The sequence below is a fragment of the Erithacus rubecula genome (genome assembly GCF_903797595.1).
Source record: "Erithacus rubecula genome assembly, chromosome: 22".
In the NCBI taxonomy this organism is placed as follows: Eukaryota; Metazoa; Chordata; class Aves; order Passeriformes; family Muscicapidae; genus Erithacus; species Erithacus rubecula.
The window spans coordinates 6,565,029-6,590,275 of record NC_136674.1 but is presented as its reverse complement, the minus strand read 5'-3'; the positions used below and the strand labels follow the sequence as shown (position 1 = coordinate 6,590,275).

At 46.9% G+C, this 25,247-nt stretch overlaps 1 protein-coding gene across 2 annotated transcripts; it reads left to right on the top strand.

Moving 5' to 3' along the window:
• The first annotated feature begins 1,332 nt into the window (after positions 1 to 1,332).
• HSD3B7 (hydroxy-delta-5-steroid dehydrogenase, 3 beta- and steroid delta-isomerase 7) lies at positions 1,333 to 18,033 on the top strand. Of its 2 annotated transcripts, XM_079325083.1 has the most exons (6): positions 1,335 to 1,940; positions 5,773 to 5,928; positions 8,550 to 8,658; positions 12,984 to 13,083; positions 13,928 to 14,090; positions 17,216 to 18,033. In XM_079325083.1, the coding sequence occupies exons 1-6, from the start codon at positions 1,793 to 1,795 to the stop codon at positions 17,653 to 17,655; spliced, it is 1,116 nt and encodes a 371-aa protein (XP_079181209.1). In that variant the 5' UTR covers positions 1,335 to 1,792; the 3' UTR covers positions 17,656 to 18,033. The 2 variants fall into 2 exon arrangements, with proteins under 2 accessions (XP_079181210.1, XP_079181209.1); XM_079325084.1 differs by lacking the exon at positions 5,773 to 5,928 and having other exon boundaries at positions 1,333 to 1,940.
• Positions 18,034 to 25,247: the final 7,214 nt, after the last annotated feature.

The window sequence follows — 25,247 nt, the reverse complement described above, 5'->3', positions numbered from 1 at the left end:
CCCAGGCAGTTTTATTTCCCTCCTGCTCAGATTACACTGCAGAGATGCAGATACCAAAAGTGCAGCCAAGGCTGAGCCTTGTAAACACTGAGAAATGTCCACAGAGCCAGACCTCTGCTGCACAGGGTGTTTTGCATCATGATGAGGACATGCTCAAGGTTACCTCATGCCAGGCATTCCCATGCAGCCCTTCTCTGGGTCTCTCAGGGTGCATTTATCTCAGTTTCTGAGTCCTAACACCTCCAACCTCAATGTATTTATCCTTGCCAAAAGTCCTCTGAGGGAAGGCAGTTGTGTTAATCACCACTGTACAGATTGGGAGTTGCTGGATAAAAGGCTAAATTAATTTCTTGGGACATTTGTGGCTGTGCTGGTCTGCCAGGCACCAAATTAGCATCAGGCCCATGTTGGTCTCTGGGCCATTATGGCCACTGATTGTAATCAGAGTGAGGGGAGCTGACTTCTCCTGAGCTCAAACAGCCCAGAAAATCAATGGCAGGGGGGAACACATTGAACTTGGAGCAGGAGCTGATTAAAAGAAAACTATTTATTCACAAACAAAGCACAGCTACTGTTGGAGTTCACTGCCTTAACCCTTCATGCTCAGCACCAAGTGGCAGCACTGGCACTGTGGTAAGAGTGGGTCTGGCTGTGGATGGAGTTGGAATTGTCTCCACATTCCAGCCTGGGGATGGGGAAAGCAGTGAACCTGAAACAGGAGCAAACTCACCCTAAACTTCCCAAGCAACACTACAGAAAAACAGCTACTACACTGTAAAAATGAAAAATAAGCAGGGAGACCATATTACCTTATTCACCCTCTAAGAACTGTTCACCAAAGATAGAGACAAGCTGCTTCAGAGATGGGTTGGGGAAAATGTGACTATTCCAGACTGAAGGATATTTGCATGGCATCAAGGAGAGCCTGGAGCTGATCAGGCCTGACCTTGTTATCTCTGAGCCTTCTTGGGAGAGGCAGAGAGAAACAGGACAGGTCTTTCCCCTGCCACATCCCACTTTTAGGACAGGATCAAGCACCCTTGGACAAAGCTGATCCCATTTTTGGGCTCCAGTGGGAAACTAACCAGCACACACTGTACATCACAGCAGGGAAAGGGGAGTCAGCCATGGGCTGGCAGATGGAACTTGTATCAGGGATGAGAATTGATTGTTAGAACACTTTGCCCAAGGATGTGGTAGAGTTTGCACTCCAGTATGGTTTTCAAATGAGGGGAGGTCTTTCTCCTCCTAAATTAATTAATTAATCTCAGAGAGTGGGGTGTGTGCTGTACTCAACTCAAGGCACATCCAGGCAGATGTTCAGATGGTGGAACTGGTGACCACAAGAGCCCAGATGCCCATTCCTGACCCAGCTCAGCACTGGCTTTGCTGCTTTAAAACCTCTCTCCAAACACCAGGGTGTGGGAACAGAGTCCTTGAGCATCCCCCTGGCAGCAGCTGCCCTGAGCCCAGAGCTCCAAATCTGCCTGTGGGAAGCGACTGTCTGGGTGGAAAACTTGTGGCATCCAAATTTTGGGCTTGGACTGGACACAGACCAAGGCAAGAGGTGCCCCCCTGACCCTGGGAGCAGGGAAAGGCTGGGTCAGAGAGCCCAGAGGGGGACTGTGCCAAGGAAAACCTGATTTATGTGTAACCAGCTGCAGTTAATGCTCACCCAGGAGCATTCTGACAGCTAAACTTTAGACTTAGCTCACAAAACACTGGCTGAGTGCTTGACAGATCCTGGCAGCCCCCTTCTCTCTGCTCCTCAACCACAAAAACATCTTCAGAAATGGATGGAGACTGGGTCTACCTGGTGACAGGAGGATGTGGCTTTGTGGGGGAGAGAATTGTAGAGCTCCTGTCTCAACAAGATTACATCAAAGAAGTCAGAGTTTTTGATTCAGTAGCAAGAAAAGAAGTAGAAAAATACAGCACAGGTAAGAAAAGGGCATTAGAATCCATTCAGTGGCCATAACCCTCCCTCTTCTGGCAGCTGGGATAACACTGGAGATGCCACAGGCATGGGGCAGGAACCTGGCTGAGGAACAACTTCCAGCCCAGAAGTTTTACAGCACAGGATTCAGTCAAAGAAAAAGGACCAGGAGCTGTATCCCAGTGAGGCTCTGGGTCAGGGATCAGTTGAGAGGAGCCACACACACACAGAGGCTGTGACTGGGAACTTGGCTGCACAGCCACTCTGACACCAAGGGGCCAAACCAGCACCCTCCTGAGCTGCTCCAACCAGCCACTGCTTCTGAGGAAAACAACTAAAATTCCTGACAGCAGCAGAATCCAACTCAGTGCCTACTGCAGGCATTGTGAAATAAATTATGGAAATAATGGAGATAAACCTATAGCAGCCTTAAAAAATGAGGATGTGAGTCTCAGTAAACACTCAGAGATACTGAATTAATCCATTTGATCATATTCTGAGAGCTGCCTTCATGCAGGGTTGAGTACAGTGAGATTTGTTGGGGAAAAACAACCAGTTTTTCTGGATTCAGAAAAGCAGCTCAGGGTGCTCTTCTCAGCTAAGCTGGGCTGGGTCCCCTGCTCTGAGTGCCCAAACCTTCAGCCTGCTGTGAGAGAGGCAGAAAATGCTGAAGGGGATCCTGTTGGGAGCTATGGACAGAAAGGAGATGCACCCACAGCAAGTCAGGACTCCCAGGGAAGGATCACATCAGGAGCCCTCCCTGGCAGATGAACTCAGCAGACTGGTTTCCCCAGGTCTCAGGGAGCCAATTACCTCAAAAGCACCCATAATGGAAGGAAGAGCTGCTTAAACCTGAGGGAGGTGCCAAAATCCATGCTCTAGGAGAGCTCTGTGCCCTGACACCCCAGCAAACCACAGAAAATGAGGCAGGAGCAGCCTGGGGGCCACCCCAGCCCCATCCCTGTGCCCCAGGCAGAGCCAGCCCTGCCACAGCCTCCCCCACAGGTGTTGTGTCTGTCCCCAGGCAGCCTTTATTTATTTCTGCCCCACCAGGCAGGGGGAACAGTCTGGCTCCTTGGTTTCCCACCTAAACTTACAGGTAGAAGAGGTATTACAGGATTACTGTGATTTTTTTTTTATAACCATCTGCAAACCACATCCTTCCACCCCGTGCTGGTTTGTGCTTTGGGCTACAGCAGCTCTCACACTCCCTCCTCCTCCTCCTCTGCTCCATCCAGCACTGCAGGGCTCTGCCATTGCTCCTGCGTGCAAGGGGGATGGAATTTTGGGCTCTGGCCTTCCCATGCTGCAAAAAGCTGATGGGTTTGTCTCTTCCCTCCTGCAATTTATCCTCCTGTTTTACCTCTCACTGCAACTGTGCCTTTTCCAGTTGACAACACGCAACAGCTCCTGAGCTGCCCAGGCCCAATTTAATTCCTTCATTAGATCAGCTGCCTCTTCCCTGCTAAACCCAAAAACTTCTCTTTCCTCCTATCGAAATTCACTTGTTTTTTTTTTTCCTTCCCCTCCAGACTCTGTTAATTCCATTCAGCTCGTACTCAAATCCTCCAGCATGGTCCCTCCCAGTCTGATGTTATCTGCTGATTTAATGAACAAATCTGCCAGATTCTTGATGAAAACAATCAAAAAGACTCAAATGCAGCAATAAGCCCTGGAGAGCCCCAGGGCAGCCACCTACCACAGCTGGGAACTGCAATTCTGCCTTTGTGCTCTCCTTAATGGGGCTTATTTAGCCCTTGTTTTACTGACTCCTTGTGAGAATGAGGCTGAGTTTCCAAAGCCCTGTGAAAATCAAGATAGATGACATCAACCTGCCCCACAATATCCCTGCAGCCTGTTACCTTGTCATAAGAACAAAGGAGGTTTATCTGCCTTGATTTGTTCTTGACAAATCCCTGTCAGCTGCTTCCATTGTGCCCATTACCCCACAGGTGCTCACTCACACGTGGCCTGAGTGCCTGCTCCTCAATTTCCTGGGGTTGAAACCAAAATGTTCTGTAATTTCCTGCCTCTTCTTTACCTCCCTTCGAAGCACAAGTGTTTCATTTGCTCTGCTGAACTCTCCCAGTGCCTCCAGAAGCTCTCCAAGGCAGCTGATAAACTAAAGCTGCAGTTGCCCCCTCACCCCTTTAGGAGCCCTGGGAATAGCTCATCAGGCCTTGCCAATTTGAAAATTCCTCATGGTTGCTTTACCCCAGCTGCCTTAACACAGGTGGTGTGAAAAAGACTATTTAACACTTCAGGCTGATGGGTTCCAGGCTTTCCCAAACCAGAGATTACCAGAAGAATCCCCCCAAGAGTCCTGCTGGCACCCTGCTCTAGCTCTCAGCAGGAGCATCTCCTGTGCACTCTGGTGCTCCAGGCAGGGTTTTTCCTCTGCTGCATGAACAGATCCTTTCTTTCCACCCTCTATTCTCACTGAACCGACTCTGTGCTTTACTATTAAATTAATATTAATACTCACTGTTAATTGATTTAGCATTAAAACTCCTCAGAGTGAATCCATTGATTATTGGCTGTGCTAATTAAGAAAACAGCCTGAGCCTTTGGTAAAATTTCTGTCTGCTCAGAGAACACTTGATCTGCTGGCTGGGATTCCATCCTTCCTTTAGGAATAGTCCTCTTCCCCACCTTGCCCTGCAGGATCTTCTCTCAGGGTTTCCACACCATAACTGAAGCCACAGACCCTTCCCTGAACTACTCATTTGTGTGGTCCTCCAGAAATTCCTACCCTGGCCCTGGATGTGTGGGGCCCTCCAGGCAGTTCCAGCCCAGGGCAGAGGGGATCTCCTTCCCAAAGGAGCCCTGAGAGTGGCTCATTGCAAATCCCTGAGGAGCACTGGCTCCTCACCCCAGCTCCCCCCTGGCCTATTCCCAACTAGGGAAAGGAAAAATGTTGAATGTTACAACACTGTCTCAAAGCAAGAAAAGGGATAGTAGATGCCAAGAGTAGCCATGTATGGAACAGCTACTCTGAGGAAGAAGAAGGAGGAGGTAAAAGGGAATGGGGTAAATTCTGAGTGGCTCTAAGAGAGGAATTCCCTATGAAACTTTTTAACCTGTTACTTATTTTCCTTCCTAATCTGCAGTATTTGTGATTTAAACAAAGCTCTGTGTGATGGGCCATGGGTGTCCTGCTCCCAGGGCTGCCCTTGGGTTCAGCCTGGGGATTTGCAGTCACAGTGATTCTGCCCCATGTTCCATGCAGAGCTCTGTGTTTAATTAAAATGAGGGGCAGTGATCCTAATGTCTGTGGGAGATATATCCTCTGCTAATGGGCCAGCTGTTAAAAACCTGGGACAATGTTCTTTATCTCTTCCACAACCCATCCTCCCTCCAGGAGATATCTCCTGTTAATGGGCCATTGAGTCCCAGTGCATGATTGATAAAATTACATCATCCCACTGGGAGATGCTCCAGCCAGGGGGAAGAGCCAAAAATTTCCCACTTGGATAAAATCTGAGATTTGGAACACCAAAACTGCCCTTACCCACTGGTTTCCAGAGGATAAGAGCTGCCAGACCTTTCTACAGGATCACTGCTTCAACAAGAGCACTTCATCTGCACTGCTAAAATCACCCTAACCAGCAGGGTGTCAGGTTGTATTCTGACTCTGTCAGTGTTTTTTCTTTTGTACTATTGTCCGAACTTTATTTTTCTCTTTTTTCCTATTAAATTGTATTTCCAACTTGGGGTCTCTCACTGCTTTTGCTCTCAAAACCATCACAGAGGGCATTCCACGCTCTGCAGGAAGGTGAGGATGCTGATTTGTACTCTCTTCCCTCCCCCTGCATCTCTGTTGTGTTTTCCTGCAGGCACCACTCGTGTGACAGTGAGGAGAGGGGACATCAGGGAGCCTGGAGCAGTGCTGGCTGCCATGCAGGGTGTGCACGTGGTGCTGCACACTGCAGCCCTGGTGGACTACAGGGGCTCGGTGCCCTTCTGGGAGCTCAGAGCTGTCAACGTTGGGGGTGAGCCTGGAGCAGGGCCCTGCACACTGCCCTGCCTCTCACACACCCTGCACTCACTCTGACACATCCACACACACCTGGTGCTCCCAAATCCCACACACCCCGGGATGGGAAAGGTGCTGGGGATCTTTCCAGCAGGGAACTTTCTCCCTCTGCCCCCCTGTCCTTGCTCAGGGCTGCTCCTCTCCACTGCTCATCAGATCTGGTCCCCCTGATGGCACTGAGGTGGCTCAGGACACACCTACAGTGCTCAGAAACTCTTTTGTGTGTAACAAGGACAACAATAAAAATTAAACCCTGGTCTAGATAGCTCGTAGCTGATGGATTTTGCCCTGTCTATACCAGCACAAGGCTGCACCCACCAGGAGGGAGTGAGGCTGTTTTAATTAGCAGGGTGATGCTGTTTAATTGTCAGAGCTCCCAGCTATCATGTATGGGCAGGCCATGTGTAACTGAGAGCTCCACAACCCTGTCCTCCTACCACCAAGAGCAATTTTGTGTTTGGTGCAGGATCTGCTTAGAGAAAATCTGTTCATAAATCTAGGAAATAAGCACAGGCCATAAAAATAATGAAATCCCTATTACAGCAGCAATTCCAGTGGTACCTCAGGCTGTTAGCTACTAAAATAGTCGTTAACCAAAAGGAAGGATTTTTTTTTTTTTAATATATATATATACATCTCCAACTCGATTACTGCTTAGGGCTTCTACTATTTGCTGATACTTTCAAGGGTAACATTTAAATTCCAGCCTTCTTTTCATTGCTGTAGTTATTTTCAAAACTCAATGCTTTTAAGAGCCTGTATTGTGCTCTCTGTGTTCTGAGAATATTCAGAGCCTGAGGGTTCCTGCTGCTTTTTAGTGGCTTTGTGAGCTCTTCCCCTTCACTGTTGCTGTGAGCTCTGTGCTTCAGCACAGGGAGGATTTGCAGAGAGCACTGAACACAGGCAGGTTCCCTCCTCAGCAAACCAAACCTCTTGCAGATGTCGGTGACATTCCCAGAAAACCACCCACACAAGGATTTTCCTGTCACTCCTTGAGGAGCCTGTCCTGCATTTCTGCCTCCCCTTGCATGGCTCTACATGGAACTCCCCAAATTTGGGCTGCTGCCCTCACCAGGGCTTCTCAAAATCCTGAATTGGGAGATTAGTCTGAAGTTCTCTATTAAAATCATGGCAGATAAAAGAATAAAAATGGTATTTGATACCTGCTGTAGACATTATGGAAACAAGCAGGGTCAGGAGAGGTCAAGTGTATAATCCTCTAGCTGGTTCCTCTGTGCAACTCAGGCCACAGAAATTCATCCAATTACTGCCCTGAGCCCAACAATTTGTGGCTAAATTGGACCATTCCTTTTCAAAGGACTTGTTGCCTCGAATTAAGGGTGCAAGTTAATGGGCCATCTATCATGGCTTTCAGCAAATCATAACAGTGCTGAGGAGTGCTGGTGTGGCTATGGTTAATTATCATTTCTGGCCAAAATTTACATCTTCTGCTTTAATTCCCTCCTCAGTTTCAACCACTGGCTGCTGAATCCTGTTATAGCCTTGTTGACTGAATTGAAGAGTTCTCTTCTACAAGAATTATTTTTTCCATCTAGTCTCTTAAAGACTTTTTAATCTGCTTTTTGTGAAGCTGAATGGATTTTAACTCAGCTGTTCCCAGTGATGTTTCTCACCAGGGGTCCTCAGTTAACTTTACATACTGTGATAGGCTCATGCAGAAGCACAATGATTCTTTTCCAGTGGGATTTCAGATGGATTTGTGTGCTCAGAAATGATCCTAAACTCAGGATTTCCTTGGTAATTTCAGATTATGCCCTTAATAGCAAAGGGAGGAGAAATCACAAGCCCTCCCACACAAGATCTGCTCAGGGCAGAGCCTGCTTAGCCAGGTACAAGGTGTGGAGGTTTCTGGAGGCCACCCCAAGCTGATCCTTTTCAGGTCTGAAGTAATTGTCATTGAGGTTCTCACAGCTTCAACTTGGATCAAACCACAATGAATGCAAAAACCACCCCTGCAAGAGTCACACATTGTTTGAACCCACCAAAATACTCTGAAATAACCACACCAAACCACACACACACACTGACCAACTAGTTCAGCCAGAACAACCTTCCTTAAAGCAAACCATGTTTTGGATTTGTCTGGATTTGTAAGCTGCCCTCAATATTCTATTTAAAGTTCTGCAGTTATCAGGAGTTTGGTGGAGTGATTTCACCCTGTAGCTCCCTGCAGAGCAACACATGCAACTAAATCACTGATCCTTTGCCAGAAGGCTGCAGTTCACCAATAATCTGCCCACAAATGCAAAAATATGGAGTTTTGCTCTGCCAAGCCCTCAGCTTCCCTTTGTTAGCAGCTCCAAAGTCCAGGTTTAGTTGCCATTGGCCATGGAGGTTCAGCCAAATCAGAGCTATGGATGTGACTGCTACTCTTGCTATAAACCATCCCCTCCTGGGGAAATGCAGCCCTGACCTGGGGCTTTGCATATTTTCAGCCATTAAAAAAAAAAAAAAAAAGATGATGGATTAGTTCCAAGCCAGAAAAAGCCTTTTGATTTGCACAACAGGAATCAAGGCAAGGTGGTTGATGTTTGTCCTTGCCATCCTGCCCCACAGGTACTGAAAATGTGTTAAGGGCCTGCTGTGCCCTGAGCATCCCCTACCTGCTCTACACCAGCTCCATCGCTGCCGTGGGACCCAACACCTCCTGTGAGCCCCTGCTCAGGTGAGCCTCAGCACACCTGGCCGTGTGTCTGTGCAGGCAAACAGCAGTGGGACTGCAGCCAGATGGAGATTTGAGCTGTGGCTACCAAGGAGAAGATTTATGTTGCCTTTCCTGTCTGCTCCTCTTTCTTGAAAATCCTTCCTTGCTGCTCTGCCTGTTTAGGAACCGTGGCTCTTCCCCCCCTGGATCTACAGCCCTGCTCCTCTGAGCCCTAAAATCACTTTCAGATAAGGTTTCAGGTGCTCAGAGTTTGGGATATGGCCAAATTATACCCTGCTGTTGGGTCAAGTGTATTTGCTCTCCTTCTCAATGAGTCAGCCCAAGGGGCAGGTGGTGCCCAATGCTCCCAGCCCCTCCTGCTCCAGCTCCACAGGGAACTGCTGGCAAAGCTGTACCCAGCCCTTTCTATCAAATGTGGGCAAATTTCATGTGTTATCCCAGAAAAAAGAAATTGGCCATGAAATCTTAGGGGACAGATGCACTGGTGTGAACCTGCCCTGCAGGATTCAGTGCAGTCACATAATGTGTTAACTGCTTCTGACCTGTAAATTGTACCCTTCTGTCCCCCAAAATCTTTCCTCCTGGCACCATGCTCATGGGGCTGTCTCTGGGCTCCTGGATGTCACCACTTCAGGCCATCAGGCTCAACCCTTCTCCTCTGTTTTTGAGATTGACCCACAGACCCAAAAGCAGCAGCAGCAGAGTTTCTGAAAACCCTCTGTGGCAAAGGTGGGATTTGGATCAACACAAAGACAGTGATCAAAACTACAATTTTGAGGGTTTGTTTGGTTTTTTTGTTTTGATCTCCAGAAGTGACTTTGACAATCACCCCTGCTCAGGGCTCAGCATCAGGACACCTTTAGTATTCCTGAGCAGCAGGAATTCCTGCACCCTGAGAGCAGGGCTGATATTTCTCAAGACCAGGGGCTGAAGTTTTGGGTTAAATTCGAGCTCAGTCTGATGTGTATTATTGGAATGCTCCTTGCTGATTTCAAGCCTGCTGTAGCTACACCAACTGCTCAGCCCCTGGAAATTTGTGTGCCAGGGGAACTGGCTGCACACAGCTGCCTGCAGTCACTTGGCTCTGGAAATTTGAGCCCAGCTAGAAAAGACATAACTTTAAATTACCTACAAGCCTGAATTTCATGCTCACAAGTAAGTTAAGGCGTAAGCCAGTTGTTTTTAAAAGCTTCTAAGCACACAAATCTGTAGAATAAATGTCTGTCTTATGAAAAAAATCCATGAGAGCAACTCAATCCACTTGGGACCACAAGCACTGGAGACTGTGCTACTGCAAAGCTGTGGGTTTTGGTCACCAGCAAATACAAATACTAAGAATTCATGTAGATACAGGCACATCCTTGTGAATATTTCAGTCCTGTGATTTAAGAGAGAGATGTGAACAGCTGTCTTAAAAAAATCAGCCCCAGATGCTGCCTGATCCTTGTGTTTGTAATGGTGGCACAGGAGGGGCAAGAAAAACCCACCCAGGCTGATGCTCATGGGGTTTGAACAGCCTTCCCCACCACAAAGACAAACAAAACCACACCTGGAGCCTTCCACTCATTTTGCAGAACACACTCAGATTCTCCCATTATCCTGAGAGGAAGCCTTAGAGAGGAGTCATCATCCTCCAATTATTTTGATTTTAAACGAAGGGAATTAGATAATGGGAGGAGTATCAGCCTCCCAGTCAAAACTTAGCCCACCTTCCTCAACAAGGAGCCAGGCATGGCAAGGAGCAGCTTAACAGGGATAAAAGAGAGCAGCTCTGCTCTCACTGACAGCACAGGTGATGCCTTTCTTCTTCCTCCTCATATCCCCACCCATCTGTTCTGCCCTCTCCCTCACAGCCCATGATCCTGCTGCCTTTCCCTCTGTCCCCCTCCACCATTCCTTTCCTGTGTCTGTGCAGGGAACTGGCACAGACAAAGCAGGAGGAGGCTCTGGCAGAGTGATGGGCACAGGGATAACACACCTCAGCATCCAAGAACAGAAAATGCCTCTGTCAGCCTCAGTGCCTGCCAGACAGGCACTGCTCAGATACCTCCTGACAATGCTGCTCCAGTCTGATTAGCCTGCACTTATCTGGGATCGTTTTGAAAAGCAAGAGCATTATGCTGAGCTCTTTGTTACTGCCAGGCTTCAGAGGGGTGGGGGAAGGCACACACTGCAGAGCCCAGGAGCAGCAGGCAGGTTTGTCCCTTTGTGAGGCTGCTGCTCTTTGAAAGCTTTGCAGGGAAAAAAAAATAAAAGAGAAAAAAAAAAAAAAAGAGAGAGAGAGAAAGCAATTAAAACTAGAACTTCTAGATAACCCCTCACTAATTGTCTTGGGCCTCTCCTGGGCTTGCAACAAACCTTGCACAATCAATCTTTTGTCTTGCTTGGTTTTTGGTTTGTCTTGCTCATGCCCTGTAAACACAGGGAGGGGAGGAGGGTCTGGTGATGAAGCCCAGGGTGTGTGAGGAGTCTGCATTTCTGATGCTCCTCATTTATTTCTGCTGCTGTGGCACAGGAAAGCCTGATCCCATCTGGGATATCTGACACACAACATGCCAGGCTGCTGAACAGGCAAGAGCCAGGCAACAGCACCAGCCACGTTTTACACAGGGAGATCTGAGCACAGCAAAGAGAAAACAACGTGCCCAAGGTCGGAGAGCTGAGCCAGAGCTGGCCCAGGGTTTGATAGGAACTCCTCTGCTGCAGATCTGCTGTGTGGATTCCTCACAGCCACTGAGCCCCTCCTGCAGATGTACAGGAGGGTGAGGATTCCTCCTTGCCCTGCGTGGGGCTCCCCATGCCTGGCAGATCCTGCTTTGCCAGGATGGATTTCTCTGGGACAGCAGAGTATGGAGTGAATTAATTAAAAAATGGGGATGAACTCTCCAACTCTCTCATGGAGGGAGAGAGCTGATCTGTGTTACTCAGGGGAGCACAGGAACAAGGGGATGCTCCTTCCCAGTGCTGCAGCCAGGTTTCTTCACTCCAGAGCCCTCTGGAGATGTTTAACCAAATCCCTTGATGGCCTCAGGCTGATCTAAAACCACAGAGATGAAATGCTGACACCCTATGGGGAGCAGAGCTGCTCTCTGCTTTCTCCTTGGAATCATTCCAGGCCCTGTGAGGCCATTCCATGAGATCCCACAGGTTTCCCCTTGGCACTGCAAGGTGGCAGCCTGAGGAGCAGGTTCCACTGTCACAACCCACTGTTCCCTGCTCGTCCTTGCCCCTGGGTCCTCTGCTTCTCCATCCCCTCCAGGGTAATCTGTGATGGGAGATGAAGGAGCAATCCCAGCACAGCCCTGCTGATTGCAGAGATCTCCAGCAGCTCCACCACATCCCCAGCAAATACCTCCCAACTTTAATCAACTCTCTCAGAAAATTAAGTAGCAGTTTCTCCTTTTAGTTTATGGCTCATGAGAGGCTTTTCTCTGCCTCTAATGAAAAAGTGAAGTAGAGCTGCTCTCATTTCCTTGCCCTCCATCTTCCTGTGCTCCTTCTACCTTGCTCAGCTTCTGCCAGTTGCTTAAAAATGTAACTCTGCTGCCTTCTAATTGGCCTGATGGAATGTTATTTTAACCATGCTATTAGACAGCTCTGAGGAACCACTGCCCCCATGCAAACCTGCCTGTGGAGGTAAGTGCTCCTGTACCCCCAAAGCACAGCCAGGAGTTCAGACCCCACAGCAGGAATCCCTGGGCAGCAGGGAATGCAGAGCAAACCAGGCTGGGACAGATTACCCAAGCCCTGAGCTCTGCTCTGCAGCTGCCAGGGCTTGGGGTTTGCCCCAGGCTGCCACAACAAGCCTGGGTAGAATGTTCTGTATGAGCAGATTTTCCTGGCTGCTTCAGGCAAACTTTAGCCACAAGGTGCTTGGATGGAAGCAATGCCTAAAGCTCAGGCTATCAGCTCTTTTGAGAGATTCATCTTCACTTCCAGCACCTTCTTAGCTAGCAAAGAGAAAAGAAATCTGAAAAAGCTGCACAGAGGTTCCACAGACAACTTTGTCTGGGCAGCAGTCTGAGTACATAAGGTATTAAAAGGCTTTTATAGGGTTAGGGTGCCTTAGGAAATGAACCAGTGATATCAAGGATTGAAAACTGTCCAACTGCTCAAAGCTTTTAGGTGAAAAGTGACCAATTACTTAAAGGATTGAGAAAGGACCAGTTAAATCACACAGAGATAATGTGGGTCTGCAGAGGGGGTGAGGTATCTCTAGCATCAGCCTTTAAGGAAGCAATTTATTATCTAAGGGATGGCCTGTCAGGGTGTCTGCACATTCCCCACTGCCCCCCAGTCACTCCCTGTCTCCCACCCTGTTCCAGAGGGGATGAGGACACTGAGTACAGCGGGGAAGTGGAGCTGCCCTATGGGAAGACAAAAGCCATGGCAGAAAAGATTGTGCTGGAAGCCAACGGAAAAAAGGTACAAAATCCAGTGGTATTGGAATGACAGCACAGGCCAGGGAAAGAGGGATGTGGTTGGAAAGACCCCACAGCTCCTAAGTGTGAATCCAACCTCTGCCTGGATTTGATGCACAAACCACACTGTCCTAAATTCCCAAAATCCAATGTTCCCACCCCAGCAGGGAGCTGCCAGACTCTCCCAGGATCAGAGTGCTTCCCTTTGAGCCTGTGCTTCAGCTCCAGCAGAGTGTGACTTTGGAAAGGGCTAAATTAGGGCCAAAGGAACCAGGTTCATCTAGTTCATACTGAAAAAATGTGTAATTTCCAGGTTTTCCAGACCTCAGAATTTAAAATATTGGTGTAGCCAGAGGCAGCCCCCTACCCAAGGTAGCTGTCCAGTGTTTCAGACTGGCAGTGCAGTCCGCAGACATATCAGTTCTTCTACACAATGAAGGAGAATGTCAAAATGAGACTTGTGCTCTAAACCACTGCCTGAAGCATCTCTCCCCCAGTCCCAGTTTGAGGCCCCAGTTGGGGTTTTGGTACCTGATGTTGGTTGTTGCAAATCCTCTTTTATACACCACAACTGCAAGAGTTCATGCCACCAGCATTCTTCACCCAGCACCCCTCAAGGAGCATCACATGGGTGAAAAAAGGAAGGAGGAGGTGTGCTGTGGGGGAAAAAAAATAAACTGGGCACCTCCTTGTGGTTTTAGGGACCCAAAGCAGGTGTACCTCTGCAAATGTTGACTCCTCTAGGCCAGTATTTCCAGGGTTTTATGTGGGAATCCCAGTGTGGAAGATTCTACCCCTGGATCCATCCAAACTGGATCCATCCCTGACACCCCTCCCTGATTTTACAGCTGAGCAACGGTGGCACACTGAGAACCTGCATCCTCCGTGCCAACACGGTGTATGGGGAGAAGGCAGCATTCCTGCTGGAGCTGTTCCTGCTCACCAGGGCCAGCCACGGGGCTCTCAACTACCTGGAGCCCGAGCACACCGAGCGCAATCACACCTACGTGGGTGAGTGAGGCTGGGCCACAGCTTCAGGCACAGGGCACTGCATACCTAGCTGAGCCATCATCACAGAAACACAGAAACACAGAAATACAGAAACACAGAGACACAGAGACACGGAAATACAGAATCACAGAGTCACAGAAACACAGAATCACAGAAACACGGAATCACAGAAACACAGAGTCACAGAGACACAGAGACACAGAAATGCAGAATCACAGAGTCACAGAGTCACAGAATCACAGAAACACAGAATCACAGAAACACAGAATCACAGAAACACGGAATCAGAGAAACACGGAATCACAGAAACACAGAGTCACAGAATCACACAATCACAGAGTCACAGAATCACAGAAACACGGAATCACAGAAACACAGAGTCACAGAATCACAGAAACACGGAATCACAGAAACACAGAGTCACAGAAACATAGAATCACAGAATCACAGAAACACGGAATCACAGAAACACAGAGACACAGAAATACAGAATCACAGAAATACAGAATCACAGAAACACAGAATCACAGAAACACAGAATCACAGAGTCACAGAGACACAGAGACACAGAAATACAGAATCACAGAATCACAGTCACAGAGTCACAGAATCACAGAAACACGGAATCACAGAAACACAGAGTCACAGAATCACAGAAACACAGAATCACACAATCACACAATCAGAGTCACAGAAACACAGAAACACAGAATCACAGAAACACGGAATCACAGAAACACAGAATCACAGAAACACAGAAACACAGAGTCACAGAGTCACAGAATCAGAGAATTACAGAATCAGAGAATCACAGAAACACAGAATCACAGAAACACAGAATCACAGAATAATGAGGTTGGAAGAGACCTCTAAGATCATCGAGTCCAACCTATGTCCTAACACCTCAACTCAGAGTCTAGACTATAGCACCAAGTGCCATGTCCAGCCTTTTCTCAAACACATCCAGAGATGATGATTCCACCACCTCTCTGGGAAGAGCATTCCAGTACTTTATTATTCTTTCAGTGAAAATTTTTTCCTAACATCCAACCTATACCTTCCCTGACGTAGCTTGAGACTGTGTCCCCATGGTAGAGACTGACCCCCACCTGTCTACAGCCTCCCTTCAGAAAGCTGTAGAGAGCAGTAAGGTCACCTCTAAGCCTCCTCTTCTCCAGGCTAAACAACCCCAGCTCCTCCAAACCTTCCTCATAAGGCCTGTGTTCCAAGCCCTTAACCAGCCTTGTTGCCCTCCTCTGGACACGCTCAAGCATCTCAACATCCTTCCTAAACTGAGGAACCCAGAACTGGACACAGCACTCAAGGTGTGGTCTCACCAGTGCTGAGTGCAGGGGAGGAATGACCTCCCTGCTCCTGCTGGCCACACAATTCCTAATGCAGGCCAGGATGCCATTGGCCTTCTTGGCCACCAAGGCACATTGCTGGCTCATATTCAGCCAGCTGTCAGCCAGCAGCCCCAGGTCCCTTTCTGCCTGTACACTATCCAGACACACTGTCCCCAGCTTGTAGGGGATTTTTATGGCCAAAATGTAGAACTCAGCACTCAGACTTATTAAACTTCATGCTGTTGGACTCTGCCCATCTATCTAACCAGTCTAAGTCTCTCTGCAGAGCCCTTTTTCCTTCCAATAGATCAACACAAGCTCCCAGTTTAATGTGGTCTGCAAATGTGCTAATGAAGGACTTGATGCCCTCATCCATATCATCTATAAAAACATTAAACAGGACTGGCCCCAGCACAGAGCCCTGAGGACACAGAGAGGAGTGTGGTGAATGAGCACAAATGGGTTTGGAACCACACAACTTACACTGGCTAAAGGATTTTAAAAGCAGGTTCTTATTACTACTGTTCCTTTTGAGAAGTGTTGTGGGGATTTATGGGTGGCAGAGAGAAATTCTGGTTGTGTTTTTAAAGTGTTTTTGCTAGGAAAAGACACTTCTTCATTAGGAAAAAAACCATAAAACTACCACTACTTGTCAAGTTCTTTACAGAAAAGGCTGCACTACATAACCAGTTTTTGCAAGCACAAGAAATTACTCACAAAGCCTATGGGAAGAATTTGTTTTGGTGCCTTTCAGGGGGGGTGAAATTCAACATTAGATAATTCAGTGATTTCTGTGCAGCACACTTACATGTCTTTTTTTCAAAAGTGCAGATTTTGAAAATGCTGTTAGAGAAGAATCAGGCCCAGATAGATGAAGTGACTCCTTCAAAGGCTCACAGCAGAGGCAGGGATAAAACCCTGGAGCACTGCCTCCTATTCATCCTGCTCTCACCACAGAACGCTGCCCTTTGCTTCACATGAACCAGGATCACAAGGCACATTAATTGTCCAGCTCAAAGGGGAGACCAAAGGTTTAAAGGATCTTGGATTAACTACCCAGCCTCTCTGCAGCACAGCTGAGCACAGGATGAGTGCCTCCCTGCATCCCAGCACTGAAGCTGGCAGATCCAACCAGCTCATTCTCCTTGTGATAATTGATAAATGATTTGTGCTAATCAGAGAAGTTTTGGAGTTTGTATAAACCAGAATATTTAAAATAAGAAAACAACATGGACTAGATAAAGGGAAATATATGATTAAACCCACGCTCTTTAAATCCCCCTGTTATGAATTTTGTATGTTGAATATTGTATACCAGTTTGTAAAAGAAAAAAAAAAAAAAAAAAGGGGTTTTCCACAGTATGAAAGTTTTTTTTTTTCCAGAATCAGATTTCCTGCCTTTGTGTGATCAATCACAAACTATCTGCTAAAGATCAGACTTCCTATTTCTCCTGTTTTTATCTACCAAGACCAGATGGTTACATGACCAATTGTCCCAAGAGCTGTCCCATGGAAGTTTGGAAGTTTCTTTGACCACCACTGCTTACCTTGCAGGATTACTACAACAAAACAAGAACAATTATTGATCACTACAAGGAAAACCATACTATAAAAGGGGAGCTGCAAAACAAAGTTGGGTGGAAGTGTGGAGTGGGCACTGACCCCTCACTTTTCCCCAGCACTTCTTGCTCTGTCTATATAAAATAAACCAATCCAAATTAGTTTCTCATTTATACCATCCTCCTGAGTGCCTGTTTCTCTCCCCCTTTTTCCCTGCAGGGAATGTGGCGTGGATGCACGTGCTTGCAGCCAGGAGCCTGCAGCTGGAGCCAGAGCTGCTGGCAGGACAGGTGTATTACTGCTACGATGACACCCCCAGCAGGAAGGGTCTCCTGGTCAGGCTGCAGCTGCTGTCCAGTGCAGACCCCTCGGTGAGGCTGGGCTCACACATCCCCTACTGGAAGATGTGGCTGATGATCCAGCTGCACAGGGTCATCAGGGCCATGCTGGCCCCTTTCTGGAAGCCACAGCCTTTCCTCAACGTGCCCCTGCTGAACACCATCGTCACCTCCTTCTCCTTTGAGACAGACAAGGCTGCCAGGCATTTCGGGTACAAACCTCTCTTCACGTGGGAGGAGAGCAGGCTCAGGACTGCAGAGTGGCTGAAAGCAGCTGCAGGGAGCCCTGCACCCCCCCAGCTGCGTGAGAAGATGAACTAAGCAGCACTTTTGGGGTTATCACAGCAGCAGGTTTCACCTGAGATTCACAACCTGCATGGAGCTTTGGCAGGAGCTTTGCAAACACAGAAATCCTGATAGAGAAACAGAGAAGGAGAAAAACTCACAGGCTGCAAAGTTATACCCTTGCCATGCCACAATCTCAGCTATTTTGTGTTGCTGTCTGATTAGGAGCAGTGAATAATGCAGCAACACGACTCCTTCCAAGCAGCAAGAAGGGATTTATTGAAAAACCATGGCATTTATATAAGATAGATGGTGCAAAACAAAGGAGAAAAGACTCATTGGTCAAAGAAGGCAACACCTCTTTGAAAACATGCTTTATGCAAAATATCATGAGACACTCACATGGCTGGGTGGTCAACAGGTGTTTGTCTGTGTTGCTCTTTCTTCCCTCCCTGGTTTTGTCTCTCAGAAAGATGAGTGAGCCAGTGTTGTTCCACACCTGAGGAGCCACGTCTCATACATTTGGTGGGGCAGCTGTACCTGGCTCAGACACTGAAGGGCTCTTCAGTGATAGTTTTGAGGAGGACAAGTAAAACCCAGTAGGTTCTTGCTCTGATTTAGGGTTTAATAAAAAGAAAATATATATATATATATATTCCCTTTTCCAAAACTACCTTTTGCAAGATGCTTCCTGTTATTCTTTACGTATGGAATACTTTTATCCCTAAAAAAGAAAAACCTCCAATCTTTTGCCCTAACAAGGGATAGGCTGATTTACCTTTTAATTGTATGGATGGAGAACTGATTTCTGCAAGCTTGAAGGGGGGATTCACAGGGTTTGTACCTCCAAATCTCTTACCACAGAGCACTGCAGAGGCAAAGCAAAGCAGATTAAAGCCCATGCTCAGCTGCTGTGCTGGCAGAAAAGCAACTTCAAGTGAAGGCCTTAGGGGCTGCATTTATGCTAAATAATGTTTGAACTCCAGGAGGAAGAGGTCATTTCAGCTCCTTGCATGGCACTGGAGCTGCACAGCCCATCTGGGAGCAGCATTTCACAGATGAGATTTTCCTCACTCATGGGGCAGGCACTTCCAGGAGATTCACAGTAAAACTGTGGTTTCTATCAGTTTATCAGCTTCTCTATTTTTAAGACTTGCAGAGAGGCTGGTAAATCCACATTATGCACAACTGAGATTTCAGTTTTCACTTGAACTTGGAGGAATGGGATATTTTTACATTACTGGCTCAAATAAAAAATGAATTCTGTTGATATCACACTTCTGTGTCCTGTGAATCTGTGCCCATCTCTTGAGTGTTCCTGGAGTAAAAGTGTGCACATACACAAATAGAAGCTTATTTTAATTACAAGTGCCCTGATACTCCTGAAAAAGCAAGTTTCAGCATGACATCCTTGATGGAAATGATGAAAATTTGCTTCCTGTTAGTCCTGGTAATTACCCAGGAAGGAAAGTGGAGCAATACAGTGAGAGCTGCCAAGTTAAATTTGGCAAAATTCACACTCACAAGAGAATTCTTTTTCAAAATGAGCTTACATATCAGAAATTAGTTGCCCTGGCAATTCATTACTAGGCTCATATAACAAATAAATTTGTGCCAAACTGTTGCAATCTGCTCAAAGAAAATTTGAAAAGGTGAAGTGTGTGAATTACCAGTTCCCTACTACTTTTCCCTTCCAGTTATGTTGGGGGGAGGTTAAGAAAGGAGATAATAAGATTTCTGCTTTTTCTATGTTCACTAAAAGTTTCCTTGCAGTTTTTTTGCCATTATCCAAATGGCAGCTGGCAGCTCTAAGAATGTGACAAATACAACCTCAATTCCTCATCCCAGAGCATCTCCAGTGCATCAGCATTGGCCTCAGCAGGTTTTGGTGGCTCTGAAAATACGGATTTTTCCTGCCAAAAAAGAGCCACTGGGTGGAGCTGCGAGGCTGGGAACAGGTCCCTCCTGGTGGAGCCTCGCTGGGATTCAGCTGCTTTCTGCAAGGACTGAATCCCTGCCCAGAATTTTTGGGTCTGTCCTCAGCCTGTGGCACTGGGAATTCTGGCCATCCCTCCTCTGCCTGGAAGCAGCCCCCATTTTATCTGCCCTATAATCAAAGACTCTCAGGAAATTCTTTTTCCCCACTCAGAGCTCATTAGAAAAGAATAAAAGTTTGCTTTTTGCTTTTAAAAATAGAATGGATTTTGGAGCTCTGACCTCTGAGAAGCCTTGCACAGGCACAACAGGCTGATGCCTTCAGTCCCAGTCTCTCAGGAATTCCTTTGTGGGATTTGGAGCTGCTGCAGATATCAGATGGGAGAGTTGTCAAGCCCCAGAACTATCCCAGAGATTAATGCCTTACAAGCTTGCCTGCTTTCATAAACCTTGCTGGGAACCTCATCATGCTTTTGTTCCTGTCCTGCTCATCATCACCTATGATTCTGATGCTTATCAGGCTGCAGATGACATGCAGGATAAGCAGAAGGGATTTTCAAAGGTGGTTAAGTGCTGAATTTTTCAAATGTATCTGAATTAGCTGGCTGCTCAGCTTTTTAAATACCTACTCACCTCCCAAGCTTTGCAAAAGCAACCAGAGGATTCCCTGGTCATGGTACAAACAGGGGGAGAAGTTAGACAGCAAAGCCTCTGTGCTATTTTCCAAAAAGATGAGTAAGCTTCCTTTGGCTGCCTTGCCTTTTGGCTCCTCCAAGCTAATGCTTCTGCAGACTTCCTGTTAGATCCTTGATTTTTATCAGATTATAACTTGTTTTCCCCTGGCAATGCTTTAATTCTTTCTACTGCATTGGGTTGTCATTGGTTTTTCTTTTCAGGGTCTCAGCCTTATTATGTAACAGCAGCAGCAAAAAAAAAAAAAAAAAAAGAGAAAAGAAAAAAATATTTCAGATCTGTTTCTACTTCAGGAGAGGAGCCTTTGTGCACAATTACTCATCCAAGAGATTCAGCAGGTATAACTGCTTCCCCCAGGGGCTCCATTATATAATTGGATTTCAGCCATACAAATTAAATCCTATCTTACCCCTTAGTTAAGCCAGGCAGTAAGTATTTAATGCTAATATCCCTGACAACTATTGCAGGGAGAAGCAGAGCTGAAGCACAGAGGAGACAGATGCAGGCAATCTCTGCTGCAGGAGCAGGGAGGATGAGCAAGGACTGACACCTGCTGTGTTTTCACAAGGTTTAAGGTCCCCAGGACAGGCCCTGGCTCAGCTGCAGGGCTGTGTGGCTGGAACAGGGCTCTCCCTTGGTTTTCCATGCCCCAGGAGTGCTCACTCCCCAACACACACACACTTCAAAGAGCCACATGCCTAACCCTGTTTGAGCTCCTCTGGAAGGCTCTGTTCTTGTGCAACGTCTGAAGGAAGCAAATTTAGCAATATTGAAACTCAAGCCAAACACAAAACCGAGCAGAGAATCCCCGAATGAAAACGAAAATCTCGGCTGAGTTACTCATTCATCTGCATTTTCTGCCATGTTCAGTCTCCTCCTGGCGTGTTCCTGTGAGACAGAGCCCTCTGGGCACAGCCCATCTCTTTTGGTGTCTGGTACATCAGTCACAGAGCCAGGGCATGGTAATAAAGCAAAACAGATTCATGGTAGGAGTTAAACCAGTCGGTCTGGTCCTGTAATTGGAACATAATCTCATACTGACAGTGCTCAACTCAGGATGCACAGGGAGCACATGGCACCAGGCCAGGCACATTGGAAAGATATTTCCCAAATCCAGCTCCTGGACCTCAAGTGAGATGTTGGAAGCTTTATTCCCCAAAATGGCCTTCAGCCCCTCACTAATGGTGGTTAAAGCCCAAGTCCCTGCTCTGCCCAGAGCCTGGCTGGCAGGAGATGCTGTGGGAGCACTGGGACAGAGTGGGAACAGCATCAAAGGGCAAAGGACTCCCATATCTACTGGCAACAGCACCCTAAAGCTCCCACATCTGCTGGGAACTGCTTCCAAAAGGATCCCACATCTGCTGGGAGCAGAATCCCAAAGCTCCCACATCTGCTGGGAGCAGCACCCCAAAGCTCCCACATTTTCTGGGAGCAGCACCCCAAGCTCCCATATCTACTGGCCAGGCAGCCCCAGAGCTCTCCATCCTCCTGGAGCCAGCAGGGACCTGCCTGTGGCACGAGGCACAAGCTCTCAGTGCCAGGGACACCAGTGCCACCTTTCTGCTGCTTTTTTTCACCTCCAAAAGCTCCAGTGGCACAATTAACTCCACACTGGCAGCAGTGACTAATTCCTTTCTCTGAGCCCAAAATGCTGAGCTAAAGCAGGTGAGAGGAGAGGAAGCACATTTATTCCTCATCCCATGGTAGAGTCCAAGTGCAGGCACACACTCAGCTTTCCAAGGGTGTGGGAGAAGAATGCCAAGCTTCTTATAGCTGCTACAGGAAGTTTAAATTGATTTTTCTCCATCTCAGCAATTAATTCCCATTAATCAACTTACTGTACAATGCTGCACAATAATTCACAAGTTTTATGTATTATATGAATAAAATTGCACATATATTTTTATGTGATTTTCATTTAATTGAATTCCAAGGAGATTTATCTGCTGGGTTATTAATAAATCTTAATATGGCCTATAACACTCAATTGATATTTAATTAACCTGCAATAACTGCCTTGTAAAATGTAAATTAAATGCTTTATTTTTTCCAGGCATATAACGTTAAATCAAATCCTTCATTCTACCAGCAAAGCAAAAAGAAGCAGGGAAAAAACAACATTTCAGGCAACCAAACCTTACACCTGAAAATATTTGGTGTTTAAAGAGATTCAAACTGGAAATTAGATCCATGCTGTGTAATCAGTTCTTGAGGAGGTACTTTTCCACTCTTCCCACTTTTAAAGATCACAGAATTTGGGTGGATTTAGATGAAACAACAAAATCTCAGAAGGTTTCAAGAGAAGTGAGAGACACCCATTACTAATAAAAAGGTTTTAAATTCCCATAGGTATTGTGGTATTTGGCATTTTTCTGAAAGTCTTGGCTCCTAGAGTCACATTATTAAATGGGAATGTCAATTTTCATTTAAAAATTAAAAAAAAAAAAAAAAAAAAAAGGAAAAGGAAGAGGAAAGATGTTAAAACCCTTTGATAGGGGAAGTTTGCAAACCTGAATGTCAAAGGAATGAGAACTAAGAGACAAAAATACATAAAATTTGATCCTTATCTTTAAAAGTATCTGAACTTTTTGAGACTGAGATGTTTGAAAACTGGGAGGTGGCAACAAACGATCAAAACAGCCTTTACAAGAAAAGATGAGAACAATCCAAATTATATTTTAAGATCAAACTCTTCTCCTCCTCCTCCCCTAGCAATTTACATAGATCTACATTAAATACTGCAAACTGCAAAAACAACTGGTTCTGATTCCCAAAGCAGAAGAGCTGGCTGCCTTTGCAAGGTGATTTGAAAACTTCAGGAGAACATGGCTACTCAAAATTGATGTGTCTATAAAGTTTTACTGCCACAGCATCTAAATGCAGTATATCTTTCTTTTTTAATGCATGGAGGGGCCAGTCTGTCTCTCAATATTTTATTAAACAGGGTATTTCCACCAAAGGACAGTAACCCTCACTGTCTGTAATCTGTCTGCATTAGATCACTTAAAGAGGTATTAAATGGAAATAAAAAGCTAAATGTACCAAGGATTTTAAGGGTGTCACAGCATGGAAGAATGAAAATGAAGAGAATGGATTCTGACTTGCAGTGAATGAACAGAAATAAATCCAGAGCTGCTGGAATGGGAAGCCTGTCCCCAGTCAGTGTTCATGGCCAGGGCAGGGATTCCATGGGGAGCTCTGGCTGCTCCCAGTTCCCGTGGCAGCAGGAGGGGATGTGATCCTGCCAGGACCTGTGATCCTGCCAGGACCTGCTCTGCTCACAGCCCCAGCCTGGCCACTCTCACACCTCTCAGCACAGGAGCACCCAGGGCAGGGGTCAGCCCGTGCAGGTGGCCTCATGCCACAGGAACTGAGTGGAGTTTGGCAGGTTTGGGTTCAATCCCCAGCTCCAGCATGCACTCACTGGATTCTTGTGCTGGTTTTTACATTTACAGCTGATTTCTTCCTCTCTCCCTCTCTCTGCATTTTATGATTTTGGCAATTGATCAAGAATAGCCTTTTCTTCTTTTACTTTTTTTTATCTTTCCAAAGGGGGAGAATGCATCCCACAAATGGGTGTGGGATCTGCTGTCAACTTGTGGACCAGGATAGTTCCCTTCCCAGGACACTTGTGTTTTACTCCACTGGATAGACAAGGACATGGGAGGGTTTTTCCCCCTACAGCAGGTTTCTAAGTGAGCTGAATGCAGCCCTGACCATGACTGACAGCTCACATTATCTTGGGCAGCACTTTTGATCAGGCAGAGTCACCTGGGAGCTGCCCTGGGAGCAGCCCCAGGAGCTCCATCCCCTCCCTGCTCCCAGCAATGAATGAACGGGAATGAATTCACAGCAGGAGGAGCAAATGCAACTGGACACAACATTTTTAAGATTTGAGACCTGAGAATCTCCTCACAGGGGTTTTACCACAGTTTTCATGAGCCCAGTGCAGGACTGCTGGGCCCCTGTGAGCATCCTGCTTTTTGGGGATGTAGGAGCAGATTCTCCATCACATGAATGACTTCTCTGCTCTGCCCTCCAGACAAAAACCACCATGGCTGCCTCATAGTCACACCCATGCCTAGTCCTAGTCTTAAACCCCTTTCTGACCACACTACCCTCACCTTAAATCCCAGCTCCAACATCTTTCCCTTTGAGAAGCACAGCAGGCTATGTACTCCTGACATTTCCATGATGCTCAGTGTCACCCTTTGTACAGGACTCTCACAGCCTCACTGGGAACAGAGAGAATGGCCCTGACAGCAAACCTGTTACACAGCTGGTGACCAAAAAGCACATTATCCACAGTCCTGATCCCATTGGGAGCAATCCTGGTTATTTACATGCAGATAGGGACTCACTATGGGGGAATCCCTAACAAGAGACAGCACTGGTGAGTTCTGCTTCTCTCAAAATTCACATCTGGAAATGAGCAACTGAGCAAGAGCTAGCCCCACAAGACATATCTAAACCAGCCCATCTTAGCACTGGGGACCTGCCCTTAACTCACACATCCAAATGATTTGTGGTTCCACACAAACCTCTCACACTCTGGATGGTGCTGCTGCCTCCTGTCCCTAAATTCTGGGGTTTGACACCAAAGAGAACGAGGTGCCTGAATTGTGTTCCATTTCAAAGGGATTTAGAGCTCTGCTCCCTCTCAGAAGCCTGCCCAGCCTCCCTCAGAGGCTGTGCACAGGCTTGACATGACACCAGATAATGTTTGTGGGCTCTGGCATCACTGGGGATTACTGCTCTGAAAAGGAGGACTTGCTGAAGTGGTTGTGGTTTAAGGAAGGATTTGAAAAGGGAGAGAAGTACAGAGGGAAGCTGTTCTAGACACTAAGTCACATAAGAGAAGGCTTAAAAACCGAGAGCAGGAGGAAATGAAGGGATCTGAAAAGGAAGGGATTTGGGATAAATGAGTGGAGGAGGAGGAGAAATGTCAGCTAGCAGTGAGATTACATGGGGCAACCTGTGAGCTCCTTCAGCCCTTCTTC